General features: G+C 38.0%; 1 protein-coding gene across 2 annotated transcripts in view; it reads left to right on the top strand.

The window, feature by feature from the left end:
• Positions 1–19,210, top strand: part of TRIO (trio Rho guanine nucleotide exchange factor) — a 178,903-nt gene that overhangs the window by 70,518 nt on the left and 89,175 nt on the right. For both annotated transcript variants that reach the window (XM_029965287.1, XM_029965288.1), the window contains exons 15-26: positions 49–168; positions 1,595–1,786; positions 2,595–2,744; positions 4,239–4,353; positions 9,234–9,349; positions 12,582–12,704; positions 15,489–15,683; positions 15,795–15,910; positions 16,461–16,527; positions 17,303–17,412; positions 18,493–18,562; positions 19,024–19,113. In XM_029965287.1, coding sequence (XP_029821147.1) covers positions 49–168; positions 1,595–1,786; positions 2,595–2,744; positions 4,239–4,353; positions 9,234–9,349; positions 12,582–12,704; positions 15,489–15,683; positions 15,795–15,910; positions 16,461–16,527; positions 17,303–17,412; positions 18,493–18,562; positions 19,024–19,113 — 1,464 coding nt within the window. The remainder of the gene's footprint in view (positions 1–48; positions 169–1,594; positions 1,787–2,594; positions 2,745–4,238; positions 4,354–9,233; positions 9,350–12,581; positions 12,705–15,488; positions 15,684–15,794; positions 15,911–16,460; positions 16,528–17,302; positions 17,413–18,492; positions 18,563–19,023; positions 19,114–19,210) is intronic.

The following is a 19,210-nucleotide window of genomic DNA, read 5'->3' as shown; positions in this document are numbered from 1 at the left end:
TAGTTGGCAGTGGAATTACATATTTCATGGTCTTCTCTTTTATTACAGGTTTTGGGCTGGATCCGAAATGGAGAGTCAATGTTAAATGCTGGGCTTATCACTGCTAGCTCTTTGCAAGAGGCAGAACAGTTACAGAGGGAGCATGAGCAGTTTCAACATGCAATAGAGGTAAAACCACCATTTTAGTGACCATAGTCAAGATGTCTTGTATTACAGTTCATCAGTCTCTCTAAATAGCACTTTTGGGTTCATGCTACAATATTTTTAGTTTAGGAAAAACTGTTGAACTAATCTTATGGCAAAGAGATAAAAACACTTACTGGGAAGGTGTTTTTTTTCGTTCTTGTTCATTTTGAAGCTGCAATTCCAGGTGAACATCTTTGCAGTGCCTTTTTGCATCTTTGTGAACTGATAGCTGTTCACAGTAATTTTACTGAAAATAGTGTTTTCCTTTGTTAGAATGTAACATCTAATGCTAATTATAAAAGTTAAAAATAAATGGAACAGCAAGCATCAGTTTTATGTATTCTGATGTGATCCTTTAATGTTTCCATTTTTGTTTGAGAGTAGGTTTCACTGAAATTTGTGTGGTGGTGTGTCAGTTCCCCTGCCATGACTTCAAACTAAGCTTATTAAATTGGTCATATTGCTGCAAAACAATAGGCAGAGTTCTTAAGATTGACTAAAATGTGGTATTATTAATTTATATGCACTACTGAGGGACTTACAGTAATATTGAATATATATAGCATATATTTTTAAAGAACTTCTGTTGAAATATTAACGATGTTATGATTGTTTGGGTAGACTATTTTCAGAAGTACTCTGACTTGCATTACCTCTTTCATGTTTGTTGTCTTTTACAGTATATGCACCCTCATTTTGAGAGCTTTGGTAATTCCTAAGTGTAAAAATCATGAGACCTCTAGGTGTTTGTCAATTTAAAAATAAATTACTGGGAAGCTTAAAATCTGTATTTTCTGGATCATTCTTTACTTAGATATAATAATACTTAGTATTTAACCCCTTCTTTTTTTTTTTATTCCTTGATTTTAGGCAAGTATATGTTTACACAGACAAATACAGTTAAAAAGAAATTTGCTTACAATTAATAGAGAGTTGTCTTTATTTACTGACCTTCATGCCTGCACCTTTCTTTGTTCACTATTTATGTGCAAAAGACCTGGAGTTAATGCTGTAAGGACAGGAATAGCAGTCAAGCCAAAATAAGATATACATCCTTTTCATCTTTTTTTAAAGTGAAGAGAAAGAAAATCAACCTGAAATTCATAATTATAACAGTGTGTACAGCAGCATAGATAAGTCAGATGTGGCTTAATGCTAGACAGTGACTATTTGTTACGAGCTGCTGTTTAGTGTTGATTTGATGATAAATCTCTACAGGACTTAACTTCCTTTGTATTTGCATAGAGAAGTCACACAGTAACTAATATTAGACAGTTATTTTTAGTTGTTGGGTGTTTGTGCGTGTATAGAAGTGTCATTGACACAAGTGGAAATGTGACCCTTTGAGGTCTTCAAGCAAATGAACTCAAGTGCTCCACTGAACTCCTGAATTTTCACCTCTTGTCAGAAAACACATCAAAGTGCCCTGCAGGTTCAGCAGAAGGCAGAAGCAATGCTGCAGGCTAATCACTATGATATGGATATGATCCGGGAGTGTGCAGAGAAGGTTGCTTCCCATTGGCAACAGCTGATGCTGAAGATGGAGGACCGTCTCAAGCTTGTGAATGCCTCTGTTGCCTTTTATAAAACTTCTGAACAGGTACAGAAATGCTACATGACCTGTGTCTGCCTTGGTTAATTCCTCAGTGTGGCATAGAACAGCATTACCTTAAAAATGATTGCCTAGGTTTGGTTGTATTTACCCATTTACAATAGTTGCGGTTATACAAAAAAATGAAAAAAGCAAATCCTCTCACCAGCTGCCTTAGAATGAGAAATCTTGTGTTGCAACCTTTCAGTAAATTAAGGGGTCTTATAAAGCAACAACTTTTTACCAGGCCTGTAGTGACATGACAAGGGGCAGTGGTTTCAAATTCCTCACATTCTTACTCTTTTATTGAGAAAAGTTTTGTAGAATATTTTCAAGATAAGGCACACTTACAAGTTGTATTGTTGGATTTTTGCTTGTTTCAAGAAGTTTTGCTTAAACCATAAACAAGTTACACGTAGGTTTTAGTGAAAGTGCTCCAGATGGCTAATTCTAGGGTTTTTTGTGGGAGTCAGAGAAAAATCAGCTCCATCCTACTTGTCCACAGAAAAGTTTGGGGGAAGGTTGGCAAGGTTGCTTCCAGTGCAGTCATAACTTAAGCCCATCCTGTATTATGCAATCACAGAGGCAGAGAAAGATGAACAACTTTAGGGATGGCCTCTGAGCAATTGCACATAAGCAGGTCAATGCTTGCAAACCTACAGCCAAAGTTTGTTGCCTTCTCTTATGTCCTGGTCAAAATATGTCAGAAGCTGAGGTATATGTAAGAGGTAGATTGGTTTTCCTTTTATTTAGGCTTGAATTTTGATTTTTTTCTCTTACTGAATTGTATTTGAGTTGGTCTCGTTTTTCATGATAGGTGTGCAGTGTGCTGGAAAGCCTGGAGCAAGAATATAAGCGAGAAGAAGATTGGTGTGGGGGAGCAGACAAACTGGGTCCCAACTCTGAAACAGATCATGTTACTCCCATGATAAGCAAACACCTGGAACAGAAGGAGGCATTCCTAAAGGTAAGGTTGATGATGTTTGGTAGTCTTTTGTGTCTTGGAAAGCATGCAGGCAAACGCTCACTCTTACAGTTCTGAAATTGCTGTGGAAAGCAACAGTGCCCACTCAAACTACAGGTATGTCTCAATGCGAAGTTGTGGGAAGTAATGTGTTAACTACTTGTGAGAGTGATTAAGAGAATACTTTCAAGTGCATAAAATTGTAACCAGTTTTATAAATATATTTCCCGTTGAACTTCAGTAGATGTCAGGTCTCCCAGTGTGATGGAAGAGGAATTGGAAGTCACTGCTTTGAACTACTGTCATTCTAAAGAATGCTTAAAGGCTGCTGCTTTGGAAGAGAAACTGACAGTCACATAGTGCCATTGCTGCCTGTGCATCAGAGCAGCTCTGATGTACTTGGACTGCAGTGGAGTGCAGGAGGAGGAAACTGGTAGACAAGCATCTGGGAGTAGTTGGGTTTGTGTAACAGTTTTCAGATAAATTAAAGATTTTTGTTCCAACAAATGTCCTAGTGAAGAAGGTTATTGATCATACTGAATTAAATATGTAATGGATGCTTGCAGAGCAGTGTAAGTAACTCTGTAATCAAAGGCATTTTCCAGCATCACCATAAAAGACTAAGAGCATAAAACTTTTTTGTTAAAAACCTTTTTGTCCTCAGTGCACAGACTACAACACTCAAAAACATATTAGTGTAACTCAAAGTATACTGCCAGATAGATCCTTCTGCAGCTGGCATGAGTTACCAACTTTATCTTTAAATGGTATGAGAAATTATTTAGTTTCTTTGTTACTGTATCAAACCATGCTACCTTTAATCTTTTGAAGTAGCATTCCACATTCGGTGTATTAGAAATAAGGTAGCCAGCCCATATGTAGTGCTTGGTGTATGTTAAGATGAAGAAGACAGCTGAGCTGAGTGTTGGCATTACAGTGGCAAGGTTTGAAAGCTCTCAAGGCCTTGCCTTAATATTTTGAGGGCATGTCTTACTAGTTTGGCACTTTTGGTTTCACTTTAGCAGAGCATTTACTTTTTGTTTAAAGTACTAATGGATGTTTTGGAATATCCCAGTGAGTACATAAGCAGGTGCACTCCGTTTACACAGTAAACAAACTTCAGGTGGCACATGGCTCATACTCTAAATAAACTTCTCTGTGAGCTCTGAGTCACACTAAAAGCTCAAGAGCAGGTAATTACTTTTCAGGATCTTCAGATGAAAAGGAATAGCATTTTATTTGGAGTTGTTTGTCTGTTTCTTTTTGTTTGTTTTTTTTTTTTTCCTGCTAGGTAAGAAAGGTTTAACTGCTATTTGGTGGAAAAACTGTTTTAATAGTTGGGTTGACTTGGCTTACTTGTACAAAAATTTAACAACCAACGCTTTCCAATATTGGAGAGTGTGAGAAATATTCAAAAAGGGGTAAAGAAGGTCCTTAATCTCTTTCTGGATGTGTATCTGTGCACCTTCAAATAAAGTAATACCTCTGGCTCTCTAGGCTTGCACGCTGGCTCGAAGGAATGCTGATGTCTTTCTGAAATACCTGCACAGGAACAGCGTCAACATGCCCGGGATGGTGACGCACATCAAAGCACCTGAACAACAAGTGAAAAGTAAGGGGTTTCTTGTTCTTTTTTTGTTACACACGAAAATATGGTCATCACATGCTGTGGTATGTGTGGTGATGGGGCAGTGAAGCTTGCCCAGGTGGAAAGAGTTCTGTCAGACTTAACAGGAAACAGTTAAAATTGCTCGCACACTTTGAAGGATCTACCAGTCTTCGAAGTCTTTTATACTTAAGTGAAGTTGCTTGGAATTTATTTATCTGCTGCTTACACCTAATCTTCTTTCAATTTGAGATTCAAATGTGCTGTTTTTATTGAGACAATGAGATAGTAAACTTCAATATGATAATGTTTGGTCTGAAGCCAGATGGGAGCTCGTTGTGCATTCTCTAAGTTCCTTAGGAGTGCCAGTGATCCCACTGGTAATCCCTTGAGCTATGCCCTTGGGCCCTTTATATAGTTTGAATCAGTATTGGATAACTTTATGAAGTATAGGATAACTGACATCATATTTAAATTAGTTGAGTAGGTAGGTAGTACCTGAGGTGAAGCAGGAAAGAGCTCCTATATGAGGCTTGGCTTTTGCTATGATTAATAATATGTTGTGCAGCTTTAAGGTATAATATGCATTCTAGGGAATCAAGAGAGAGATCTGTAGGGCTTTCAGGGAAGAAAGAGCAAAAATTAATAGGATATGTGTAACTGATGTGTGAGGTAGGCAGAACAGAGATCAGAGAGATTCAGAAGTAAATATTGCATTTTACTAATTTAGTTGCAAGTTGTATTCCTCTCTGTGCATTTTGAAGCTGTGACTGAACACTCTGGCTATGCTACAGACTCAAAACCAGAGAAGTTTAACTGTGTAATTAAGTGCTGTTTGCAGCTACCCAAAGGGGGGTTGTGCGTATGATGGAGCCAAACTCAAGAGGAACATGGCGATAGGTCCAGAGGAAAAGTTGCAGCAAGGAAAATTCTGTAGTGGGAGACAGTGTTACAGCAATATGGAGTAGAGCAGGTAGCCTAGAGAGGTAGTAGAATCTCTGCCCTCAAAAATTTTTAGAACTTAGTTGAACAAGCCCCTGAGAAACTTTGAAGTTAGTCCTGCTTTGAAGAGGAGATTGAAACAGATGGCCTCCAGAGGTCACTTCCGCTCTAATTTACTTGATGACTCTACTAGAAAGGGACATGCTCACTGCTTCACTTTACTACAACGGAAAAGTAGTTTGTGTTAAATTTACCCGTATATCTGACAGTGCTCAAGTTGAAGGTCTTCCTGTGTTGAATTTTTGTATTGGAAAGATAATAGAGTATTGACCATACTTTTCACTCTTAAAGAAATAATTGGATTGTACCAGTTGAAACTTTTAGCATGTAGAGCTAAGACAAAGGATTGTTTTTCCACTGTTGCCAAGACATCAACATTTACAGAACTGTGCAAGACAAAATCTCAACATAACTGCCAGCACTATCAATAATTGAAGAAGTGTTGCTGACATTTGTCACATTTGACTTTGTCTCAGTAGTAGACAATGAAAACAAAGCAGAAGCAAGCAGGAAGTTGTAGCTTATTGAGTACTAGGCAAACTTTTTAAAAATGCAGTTTGGAAATCTGTGCAGAAACAGTCATTCTGAGAGAGGTAAAATGTGTTCAGATGAGGAAAGAGTAGAAAGGTCTCCTCTAATATCCTTAAGAATAATAATTATACGTCAGAACCATAGTACTGTGCGTGTTCTGTGTACATGTAAAATTCTAGATGAGTGATACATGTCTAAACAGCAGCAAAAAAAGCAGCAAAAATCCCCAAGCAGAAAAAATAAGCTATGTGCTCTAACTTTTTTCCTCTATAGGCCGTGTAATATATGCTGCTGAGAATTAAACATGAGTCGAGATAGAACTAGTTAGGACTCCCTTCGTATTAGGTCTCAATGGTATGGCAGTAGCTGACCAAATGATTTAAAAGTTAATTCTGTCCTTCATGTTCACATATGCATGTAAGGAAAAAAAACCCTCTCTTCATCTCCTTTTCTAAATGGAGGAAAAAAAATAGAATGTTTATTTTATTTTGGTGAAATAGAGATTACATGCATTTTACTAGAGCATCACACATTCATACTCAGGTGTATGCTTGAAACTGGCATACTGCACTCAGTATATAGTACATTAACACTTCAAAAATTTGAGTAACTCTTGAGTTTGGGTTCTTGCAGAACTGCTGAACATTTTTGAAAAACCTCATTCAGTGGCGTACTTGATTCTTATCCCCAGCTGCAAATACCTAGAAAAGCAATGTCTTAATCTAGGTGAAGTTTAGCTAAGAACATGCTTCATGGGAAACAGGAATTGCAGTGATACTGAACTCTGAGAGGTGTCCCTCTGTCCCTGCATACCAGTGTAAATTATTTCTTTGATGTGCAGTTCAGAGTATCCAAATACTCTCTTTATTTAGGAAAGAGTTGTGGCCTAAAACTGTGCTGTGGCAGGTAGATTCAATTGGTGACAATTACTCAGAAGTAATTAAGTTAGCTCAGAAATGGGGCATCTTCATCTTTGTTTCTGCTACTGAGTTTGTATGCTTCTCTGTTACCTGTTTCTGCTGTACAGGCTGCAACTGAACATTGTACAGGAACTTGCCTAATGGTGCTTATATTTTTAGATAGGTTGATAGAGGGTACAGGATGCATAGAGATAACTTAGAGCTCTTTGAGCCTGGAAGTTTAGAAAATAGTCCTAACAAATGCTGGATTTAAAAGAAAATGACAACAGAGACTGTAGTTCAGATGGCTTGAGATAGAGCTGTTTTTCCAAACCTAGTATTAAATATTGATGTTCTATAACTTTCTTAGAGTATTTTATAGAATATTTTTTCTCTTCCTTGTCAGTCCAAGAAATTAATGGCACTAACAATGACAGTGCCCAGCCAAATATCTCTCACTGCCTTGCCATCTGTATCATGTCCTGACAAAACAAATGCTGTTCCAGTTTGCTAAATTCACCTCGCTTGCTCTTTGTCAGAACTACTTTGTTTGCGTCACTATCGAGATGTCTCTTTTTATATGGTGTGTCCAGCTGGCTGTGTTGCATTGTATAATGGTAATTGTGTCCCACCCACCCCTCCCCAGCTCCCTCCCTCCCTAAGTCTGGCATATATTCTGAGCAGGCATTTTGGAAGTGACATAAGGCAGAAATAAAACCGAGAAAGCAGGAGAGGTTCATAGCAGATCAGCTCATAACTTGGCTAAGGGACAGATCAGTTGAGGCTTATTTGAGGGGAGCCTGACCAGCAGAAAGAAAACCTTGGCCACAGTGACCAGATTCCAACCAAAAGCAAGTCCTGGGTGATCTCAGCACCCTGTGGCAAGTGGGAATACTTGCTTCCAAGGAGGAGGATGTTGGCAGTGATGCAGACAGGTTTCATAATTCAGAGAGGCTGTCACAAGTGGTTGTGTTTGGTCCCAGATAACTGATGAGGTAAACAGAGATGCTTTTTCCCTCCATCTTCTTGTTATTTGAGCTTCTCTGTCAAACTGTATCTTGGAGTTGTTAGCTTTTGAAATGTGAAGTATGGTGGACCTGCACAGTGGGGGAGCAGAATGCATAGACCTTAAGGCACCTAGCACCTGTTATCCTCCATTTCTAATTGTGGATCACGGAAAATAGCCAGCTGTGGGTATAAGAGAAAATCAAGTAAAGCTTTAGTGTGAAGAATGAGCCCTTTTTGTCATCTCTTCTACTAGACCTCCCCTTTGGCTCTGTGCACTTCTGACAGAATTACCTGGTGGAGACATTGGGTGTCCCCATTTCCCTGTGACTCAGCTTGCCGTCTGGGTTTGCAGTAGCTACAAAGTCAAGTAGAGCAGCTTCTCTGGAAGCAGCTGTAGTGGACTGATTACAAGATGGAGTCTGCTTCACCATTGTCTTGAGCATGGGGTTGAATTATTGTTTTGGGATCCTGCATCTGGCCTTGTTTGTGTCTTAATCTCGCTTATGGGAATGTTTTTAGAACCTGGTTCCCCTCTGCATCTAAGCGGATCGGAACAGCAGCAGTGGGTAAAGTGAACTTTATAAGAAACTGCTAGAATTTCTTTGTTTGGTGATAAAAGCCATAAGCATTAAAGAAGCAGAGTTCCTTTGCTAGGAACAATTTAAAAGTTGGACATATGGAATTGCGTGTTAATAGTGGGATGTGGATGTGAATTCTCAATGGCAGACAGTTCGTGATGCTCAGGAACGGAATAACAAATTGTAGAGTTAATTATTTGATACCTGGAAATTCTTTCAAGGGTCAACGAACATTCATATTTGAACAAGTCAACTTACTCAATTATACTGTGTGGGTTTTGATTTTTTTTTTTTGTGATAGAGAATTATAATCTTACTAATTGTCTATTTTTATTACTTGAGTTTCTGTACATATATTGTCTTTTTGTGCTGCATTTGATCTTGTGGTGACTTAAGGTTGTGTATTTGTTCATATGTATTAAATCATTAAAATACTTTATAGGAAACTGATATAATAAGACAATATTTTTTTAATTGTGATTAATATGAGATGTTAAGCATGTAGTGATTACTTGTGCATGCTCATTCTCTCTGAGGTTCCATTCAGGAACCATCTTTATCAGACTACATTTTCAATTCTGCTATAAGCAGTGGCAGTCTCTTCGTGAAAAATATTTGAGAGAAAAAAGAGTGTCACTAGTAAGTTTTAATTGCATCTCTAGTTTCTTTAACCAGCATTTCTGTAAGTAGTGAAAAAGCAACACTCTGTTTTTCATGAATATCGGGAAAAAAAACAAAACAAAGAATAGCAGAAAGAGTAAGCGTATAGTAAATTCTACAATATAAAGTACTTTATTCTCCTGATTTTAATATGATATTTCAATTTTGGTTATAATAACCTCTATTGAAACTATTTTGATTTCTTCAGATATCTTGAATGAGCTGTTCCAGAGGGAGAACCGTGTGCTGCATTATTGGACCATGCGTAAAAGACGTCTTGATCAATGCCAACAGTATGTGGTGTTTGAAAGAAGTGCCAAACAGGTGAGGGTTTTATATAAAAATCCTCTTTGGTGTGATCCAGGGTTGATATACACTGTTTTGTCTCACAGTAAAACATTTGCCGTTGACTTCAATATTTCGAATGGCTGAAAGATCAGTGGTCAAAATAGAAAGGTAAATTATTTGTCTTTCCTTTAATACAGAAAACTAAATTTGTTGAAGCGGGGTGCCTGTACTGCTGTAACTTAAAGGTGGTATTTTGCTTTTGCCAGCTTCATTTGGTACTGGCAAATCTCATTTCTGCAAGCTTGTGTTTGACAAATTGTTATGCTTGTTAACTTTTACACACACACCTAATTTGTCGTGGGAAAATAACTGGCAGCAGCGTTTTTCTCAGACGTTGCGGAAAAAATATCTAATTAAGTTGACTGACAGTTCTAGAAATCTGACAAGTTGGATAACTCGTTAAACAATAATAACTGAATTACTTTGGTTTTTCAATTCTGTGTATATTTGGTGTCTTGCATGGTAGATCCGCCTCTTTGTATTTTATTGAGTTTACCAGTCTGGAAAGAACTATTAAGTAACTACCACACACACAGAAAAAATCCCCTTTACTAATCAAAACACATGCCATAAAAATAAGTAGGGGGGGATCAAGGCAGAATGAGTAACTAGAATGATCTGCAGTGGTCTCTTACCACTTTTTTTTTTTAACTGGATATAGGACAAAGAAAGGAAACTATCTGTTCCTGTTCTGCAGAAAAGGGTACAACGCCCATAGTTTGAAATATAGTTAGATCTACTTTAAAGGACTCAAAAAACTAATTTTTTATTTCCTTCTGACAGCAAATTTAGACAAAAGTTTAAATACTTGTGGTCTGTTTTGCTCTCTTGAACAAATTCTCCAGTCTGTCTTTCATGCTTTCACAAAGAAATTAATACAAGATAAATCTTGGAGTGAATTTGAAGATTGATACCTCTTTAAAACAACAACGACACCTCTTCACTACCCCCTACCCCACTTTTGAATAACCTTAATTTCAGCCTCTACCAAGCACATGATCTACTTGGTTTTGTATAGAGATTACTGACTAACAGTCAAACAGTGGAAATAAAGATCTGTCAGCATTTTCATTGCAAATCCCATTTTTCAGCAATCACCAGTTCAGTCACTGAAAAGCAAAGCAAACTAAACCATATATGGGACTCCACACTGATTAGCCAAAAAAATGGGAATGTTGCTGTCTTCATTTAGATTTCTGTTTGGAAGATGGAAAAACACATTCTTTGTGCTTTCAGAACTTGATGCCCTTGCGATGGAAACAGATACTATAGTAGTTTGTGAGAACAATGGTAGATCCTCAAATCTTTCTGGAATTAAGGACCTATCTAATCCCTAACTTGATTTCTCTAGTTCTTGTAGTGATAGCTCACATGAAATGAGAGCTGATCTAAATTGTAGGAATTAAATCAGGATGAACTTTGTCATATTGTGCCTCTAGAAAGCTGCCAACAAGTTATGAGAGGATAACATTTCATTGTCATGGTGGGTGTATTGGAACTAATTGATCTTTAAGGTCTTTTCCAACCTAAACCATCTATGATGTGGGAAGGGGAAGGTTTTGTTCCATTGATTCCAGCATTGTGTAATAAACCCACTAAAAAAAGGTAGAGGTTAAAAAGTTAAAAGCAAGTATCAAATGTTGTTAGTAATATCAGCAGTAGCCATGCTGCCTGTCCATATCAGTCTTCATTTGCAAAAATTGACATTGGAATGACAAAGGGTGTCATAGAGGTGGTTGGTTGAATTGTTGCTTTTTTTGATAGTAGTTCAAGAGTTGTTGGTTTGTTTCCATCAGTGAACTTTTAAAGGTATAGGCCCATCTTCTCAGACTTGCATCTGTACTAATACGTGACTAGGTAAATGGCATCCTAGCATTCACATTCAGTGTTGGATTTTGAAGGCTTTCTACTCACTTTAGTTTTTGTACCAAGATGCAAAAGCATCCTAAGTGGAAGTAAGGGAATCAAAGTTGTTCTGTCACAGTTTTGATGAGTTTAAGTTGTTGGTGGAATTATAATACAGACAATGCCTTTTCTGATTCAGTGTAAGGTTGTGCTTTTGAAAAATACATATCTACTGTCCACCAAGATAAAACTTTTTTTGTTCTTGGTAATGTGGATAGGTTAACTCTCATAATTTCAGTTTGCCCTTTTAAGGAAGGAGCAAGGACCCATTAGCAATCTACTACTTTTTCTCTCGGAGTATGAAATTTTTGTCTAGTGCTGTATGTATTTACTGAAGTCACAGAAGATACACATGCATTGAGTAATAAGATGGTTCTAAGCAAGCTGTATTAAACTCTTTGAACATCTGATATTGGCTTTGTCAGAAACAAGGCGTTTCTAAGTTCATGTACCTCTACGTACTGCTGTAGGTATCCTGCATTTAGCGCTGCAAACAGTCTTCAGGTTGAGTTTTACTGTTATGCAGCAGTTTGAGATGACTTGTTTTTCTGGGAGCCAGAGATTCCTTGTGACCACTGAGTTTTGCTTAAAAGGGCAGCAGATATTAATGGGGGTAGAGCATAGATAATAACATGGATCAGCATTTTTCATAATAGTGAGCAAATAAGGTGTCAGGATGTGGAAGATAAACAATTTTAGTTTGCAGTTCTTAGTTCTTGTCTTTTTCTACCTGTATGTACATTAGTTGGTTTAACTGATACATCTCACCATTCCCTATCTGCTGTAGGTTGAGTTTCTAGGAGCACAGGCTGTACTTCATGAGGCTGGAATATGTCAGAGTGAAGTGATAGTTACATCTTACGTGCTTGGAAAGTTTAACCTACTTTAGTAGTTTTATGTACATTTTTACAAATTGGAAAATGCGTATTTCTGAGTACAGCTGTCCTGTGTGGCACCAAAAAAGTGTTTATTTTTTTCTCAGTTGGGGAGTATACTACCAAAACTGTAAACACAGTCAGTTAGAACCTTTTAACAGTGGACTGCTATAATCCTGTAGTAGTGGACTTCCCTGAAGTATTCAGATTCATATGTAATTTTTAGTTCTTTAAGCATTGCTTCATAGACTAAGTGAATTATTTAAGAGTTATGAACTGATGGATATTGTAGATGATTGCCACAAATGACATGGAGTAAAATTCACCTGTGGCCAATCTGTGTTTGTGAAATACTGATTACAGATGGTCTCTATTGGCAAAAATACATTGCCTTTTCTCTTACTTTCCTTCATTATTGTTTTATTTAGGCTCTGGAATGGATTCATGACAATGGAGAGTTTTATTTATCCACACATACTTCCACTGGTTCCAGTATCCAGCACACTCAAGAGCTGTTAAAAGAGCATGAAGAATTTCAGATCACAGCAAAGGTAAAATAAACAAAATATCACAGCATCACAGAATCGTTAGGGTTGGAAGGAACTTCTGGAGATCATCTAGTCCAACCCCCGCTGCCCCCTACCCCTAGAGCAGGTTACGCAGGAATGCATCCAGGAGGGTTTGGAGTGTCTCCAGAGAGGGAAACTCCACAACCTCCCTGGGCAGCCTGTTCCAGTGCTCTGCCACCCCCAATGTGAAGAAGTTCTTCCTCACGTTAAGGTGGAACTTCCTGTGGTTTAGTTTATGGCCATTACTCCTTGTGCTGTCTCTGGGCATCACTGAAGAGTCTGTCATCATCCTCTCGACACCTGCCTTGAGATACTTACACTAATTAATGAGATCCCCTCTCAGTCCTCAGTTCTCCAGACTAAACAGGCCCAGCTACCACAGTCTTTCCTCATAAGAGAGATGCTCCAGACCCCTCCTCATCTTTGTGGCCTCCAGTGAATCCTCTCCAGTTGTTCCTTGTCTTTCCTGAACTATGGAGACCAGAATTGAACACAGTTCTCCAGAAGCGGCCTCATGAGGGCCAAGTAGAGGATCCCCTCTCTCCACCTGCTGGCCACACTTCCTGATGCACCCTATGATACCAATGGCCCTCCTGGCTGGAAGGGCACACTACCAGCTCATGGTCAACTTGTCATCCATCAAGACTCCCAGGTCCTTCTCTGCCGAGCTGCTCTCTAGTAGGTCAACCCCCAACCTGTACTGGTACCTAGGATTATTCTTCCACAGAAGCAGGACCCTGCACTTCCCTTTGTTGAACTTCATTAGATTTCTCTCTGCCAAGCTCTCCAGCCTATCAAGGTCCCACTGAATGGCAGCACAGCTTTCAGATGTATCAGCTACTCCCCCCAGTTTCCTATCATCAGCAAACTTGCTTAGGGTGCATTCTATCCCTTTGTCCAGGTTGTTGATAAACAAGTTGAATACAAGTTGAATTATGTAAGATTTGAAACAAAATAAAACAACCGAAATTCCCCCTGACCCTCAAAAGATCTCTCTGTGTTTCTACTGGGAATAGAATAAACTAGAAGATAGCTGGCAGATAATCATTATTGTTACTGGAGCTCCATGTGCCCTATGTGCTGTTGATTTCTCATGACAGAATTGTAGTGAGATAGCTTAAAAATGTTTTCAATACCTACAAACCTTGCAGGGCCTTCGATTTCCACTTTCATATCCTCGTGATTGTGGACTACTGGATGTTTATTTAGCATATAAAATACAAAAAGGTGTATTATTATTCAGCTATGATTTAATTAGAGGATAGTAGAAGAATTAAAGCTTTATTTGTTAGGTAACTCATTAAAGTATTCTGTGATTCTCCTGTAAACTTTTTTGTGTCATGGCAGCACAATGTAATACTACATCTCTGAAGGCCTTTACAGAGATGCAGATGTCACTCGAGAGGCTTACCAGTTTTCACATGTGAAAAACAGACAACCAGTGCATGACTGAAGTACCTGAATTTATGTAGCCTTGTCTGTCTCTGTGTTTCATTTTGTCACCTATTCGAACTGTTGCCTGTTTCCACCCCTTGGCTTTCTGACCTTCATAGAGAAATCATAGAGCCCAAGAAAGCAAGCAAGTGTTCATTTGTCTGAAGGACCACTTCAGAAGACACTTGGAGAGGGAGTTGGTCATGGGGACATGTGGGAGAGAATCCAGAAAGAACAGAGATCACTTTTGATTTTCAAATCTGGATTTTCTTCCATCTAAGCTTTGCTCCAGCCTTTGTTCTGCTGGATCCATTCCAGCGTGCAGAGCACCACTGCTCCCCCTTGCTTCCTCTGTCAGCTTGCAGATGACGTGGGTGCCCCTTTTGAAAGGATGTTGTTTGTGCCACTCCCTTGGCATTTTGCTACCTGTTGGGAGGATATGTTAGACCTTGCTAATTCCATAGTGAAAAGAAATGCTTGAGTGAGGAACCATTAGGAAAGAAAAAGAATTAAAAAAAAAAAGAGGACAAACGGCTGACTTTTTTCAACTAACATAAGAATCAAGTTTTTACTGACTGTTTTGCTTAACTCCCTGTTAACAAGGGGCCTGGCAGTACACTATACTCTTACGTGCTATCAGAGAGAGAGGTGGATCTATAAACTCATCCATTGTGCATGGTCTGTGATTTACATGAAAGAAGGTGCATAGTCTCAAGCACCTTGTTATTTGGGAAAAACACTTAGTTACAGATTTGATGGTGGCTACTTGTTCTCTTAGTTTCTCTCGAACAGCTGCGTGACAACAAAGCATAATATTGAAAAGACCTAAAGAATATAGTCTTAATCCATTAAAGAGTAAAGCATATAACAAGTCTTATCTCCAGCATTTCAGTGGTGTCTAAAGGAGGTACATTTCTGAGACCAGATTCTATGAGCCAGGTCGAATACCAGTGCTTCAGTGGTAATAAACAAAATACCCTCTTTGGCACCAAAACCCTTTGTATTGATGCAAGAAGAATACCCGTGCTCTGAAAAGCTTGCCTAGCTGAATTTAATCTCTGGGTTCGATATGAAGCACATTTTTGAAAGAAAAATTAACAACCTGCTTCTAGACCTGTAATAATAAAGCCCAAGGAAACTTACATTAATCTTATGATATTTTTATTAAGTAGAAGGTATCTGTTTATTAAGTAGAAGGTTTCTGGGAAGAGAGAGGAGGAAGGTAGCTCCTTCAATGGCTTCTCCGGTTGCGCTTAGTAGCAAGTTAAGCAAAATGACCCCCTGCATGACAGGTAGAGCTGGTAACTGTACTATATTTTCCTGTTTTCATAGCAAACCAAAGAGAGAGTGAAGTTGTTGATACAGCTGGCTGATGGCTTTTGTGAAAAAGGGCATGCTCATGCAACAGAGATTAAAAAATGTGTCACAGCAGTGGATAAGAGGTACAGAGACTTTTCCCTGCGCATGGAGAAATACAGGACCTCTTTAGAGAAAGCTCTGGGTATTTCCTCCGACTCCAATAAATCGGTAAGAGAAATTTGAGTGTGATGACAGACAAACAAGCTTTACTTGCATTTGATTTAGCTGCTGTTTTCTCCTGTCTCCTTCCTTAATCAGTTCTTCCTTTCTTTAATAAAGAGCAAAAGCTTGCAGCTGGATATAATCCCAGCCAGTGTCCCTGGGTCAGAGGTGAAACTGCGCGATGCTGCTCATGAGCTTAACGAAGAAAAACGAAAGTCTGCCCGCAGGAAAGAGTAATAAACTTATTTATTTTTAATTAATGAGAATGCATAAATCACTCCTGATAATGAAACAACTGTCATGGCTTGTCTGGCCGCTTAGAAATTGTATAAATGGTAAAAAGAGAGTGATATTACTTAGCAGCTTCTGTTGCCATTTATTCACATGCTTGTTCTCACAGATAATTCTAGCATGTCAGAATCTTAAACTTTCAAAACTATGTTAGACTTCTTTTAACATGCTTTTTTCCTTTTAAAAATAATGTGAAATAAATGTGTAAAGGGAGGAGGGAAGACAGAAGTTAAAAAACTGTAGCAAGTGAAAAGTGTTAGAGAAAAAATTCCATCTCCTTCCCCATTTCTTTTTGTGCTGGTTAGTAATGGAGGATGTTACCTCTTATGTTTCCTTCATCTGTGGTCCCTCTTCACATTTCAGTTCTCAAATTTTTCTCGCAGCAGTGGAAAAAGCAAAAGCTGATGAGGAGAAAGATGTATTCATGGTTATTATGTATTCACAGTGATCTAACAGACTGAGATTTGATTATTCTTTCTGTTGTCACCTAAGGTTCATTATGGCTGAGCTAATTCAGACAGAAAAGGCTTACGTAAGAGACCTCCGGGAATGCATGGATGTAAGTTTGTTTTTTTTTCACTTATCTTTGAAGACAGGATTCAATCCATTGCTTTCTTTTTCTTTCTGGTTTTAACAGCCGAGCATGATTGGTTTAGAGTCATAGAACCAAGTTAAGTATCTTTACTGCTATTAAGAAGAAACCTAGAATTACATCTGATAACAGCCATTTCAGAACTCATCCTGTATGTTTTGCTTTTGTCAGTACTGAGTTTAAGCATTTGTTCCTTTCCCAGTTCATGATTGTGTGTGGGGGTTTTGTTTTAGAGAGGTGGGGAAAAGGAGGGGTTTACTTTATTTGCTTTGCTAGCAATAGAGAAGAGCTTGTGCTAATTCTCTTATTATCTGTATCACATGTTCTGCTACTAGCTGACTTTTTGAATAGAAATTCAGAGAGATTCCATGGAAAAGTGCCCAGTAATTGTTATGCTGAAGCAACTAATGTTCATTGGTAGTTGTTGCACAAAGCATGAACTTCTAGACTGCAGACATGACCTTGATAAGGAATGTCCTGAAGCATTAGAGGTTGTCAAGAACACTATGCATTTTAAATGATGAAGTCTCAGGGACTATGTTAAATTGTCAGTTTTAGAACTTGGATTTCACTGTCAAAATCACAAGGTATATTTGACACAACAGGCACTGTCACAATTGGAGATGATGATGCTGTGTGATGTTTCCCTAGTTTCTCTCCAGGAATGCATGCTTACAGATACCTGGCTGCTCCTGTTGGGAGTTTATCATCACTTTTCACGCATCTTTTTTGTTCTGGGCAGACATATCTATGGGAAATGACAAGTGGAGTCGAGGAGATCCCACCTGGTATTGTAAACAAAGAACACATTATCTTTGGAAACATGCAGGAAATTTATGAGTTCCACAATAAGTGAGTGACTTATCTTCCATTTCCATATTACTTCTAAATCCAAATGATGACCTGAGGGGTTTCCTAATGAAAATATTGTGTATATGAAGAATGGATGCTTTTTCATTAAAAAAATCTGAAGGTTTTCCTCTTGCATTGGTAAATTATTTCAGTTGTTGCTTTTTGCAACCAGGTAAGTACACTGTGAGAAGCTGTATTTTTCAGTCTCAGGCATCTTTAAGCTTTTAGAAAATTATTTGGATACATGAAAATTTTCTTGTAGGTTTTTTAATTGTTCTAAAGAGATAAAAAACACTGAAGTCAATAGAATACAAACATAGCGCAAACATCAGAACACTGTCATTCTTTCAGAACACTCATTCTTGATTTCCACATGCTGCTGTTAGTCAGAAAAAGTAGGGCTTGCCACTTTTTCTTGGCTCTTCTTAGCTTCTGTGGAGATGCCCTGGCATAAATACATTTACTTGGGTATGGAGCATGACGGAGGCTTGTCCACTACATTTCTTCTGAATGCAATGGTTCCTAGGGAAATCCGTGTACAGAAATCTTGCTCTGAATTTTCCTGCTTTGTTAATTCATTGGTGTTTGTATTAGGTTATGATTTTTAAAGTAATAAAGCATACTTAGCGTATTACAGACCCTGATTTTATAGTTCTTTGTATGCTTTGTGTTAACTTAAGAACTTGAGCATCCAAGAAACAACTCACTTTTTTTTTAGTTTTTTTTTTTAATTGAGATGGAGGCTAAACTTTTCTTGAAACTGGAAACAGTAGGAAACCTTCTTGATGGAAAACAAAAGAAATTACTAAATTTGTGTGCACTCGTATGTGTTAACTGCATGTGTGCTGGTTCAATTTCTGATGTTCACATGAGAATTTTTATTGAATCGTATTTTATACTAGTACTTTTATTACACATTTCTATCCATTCCAGTTATCTGTATTTCTTTAAGTCATGCTTTTGGCATGAATTACAGCAAGTTTTCTAATTGCCTTTATTAACAGACAATAGATCCATATCAGGTGCTGTAATGAATATGTTTCATGTGCTTTGTACTATTTGTTTCTTTTCTATCCACAGTATATTTCTCAAGGAGCTGGAAAAATATGAACAGCTACCAGAAGATGTTGGACATTGCTTCGTTACTTGGGTAATAAGTCAGACTTATTTTCAAAAGAAAAAAGGAAGATAGGAGGCATGAAGGGATGGATTCTTACTCTCAGATGCCTTTTTAATTTGTAAAATTTGTGACACTACCTCTTCCTTCAAATTTGAGTAAAAACATGTGTGTCTTTAACTGAGAAAAAAAAATAGAGCACTCCTGTCATACAACCATGCTTAGCTGCTCTTGAAATGTATGCAAGTTGCCTAAACCCATGTGCAGGTTTGGTTTGTCTTAGCTATTAATAACCTACTTTTGCATACATTGCTCTTGTTTTCAATCTTACTTACCTGATATATATTCTTACGCTACCAGTTTGAATGGGAAAATAAATCTGTATAGCTCAATTTCTTGATAGAGAAGATAAGCTCTCTTATAATTGTGTAAAGTCTTTGAGATGGGAATGATGCTCTCTGATAACCTGTGTAAATTTGCACTATGTTCTGCAGGCAGACAAATTCCAGATGTATGTTACTTACTGTAAAAACAAGCCAGATTCTACTCAGCTGATATTAGAACATGCAGGAGCATACTTTGATGTAAGTACCTCGTGTCCATCTTAAAAGTATGTCTTGGCAGTTTAACTCACGTATTTGTAGTTATGCTGAGTGCCTAATTTCTTGAGAAAATGCAAGT

Source organism: Manacus vitellinus, unplaced genomic scaffold, assembly GCF_001715985.3.
Source record: "Manacus vitellinus isolate BGI_N305 unplaced genomic scaffold, ASM171598v3 scaffold_96_pilon, whole genome shotgun sequence".
In the NCBI taxonomy this organism is placed as follows: domain Eukaryota; kingdom Metazoa; phylum Chordata; class Aves; order Passeriformes; family Pipridae; genus Manacus; species Manacus vitellinus.
This window is presented reverse-complemented; position numbering and strand designations above follow the sequence as displayed.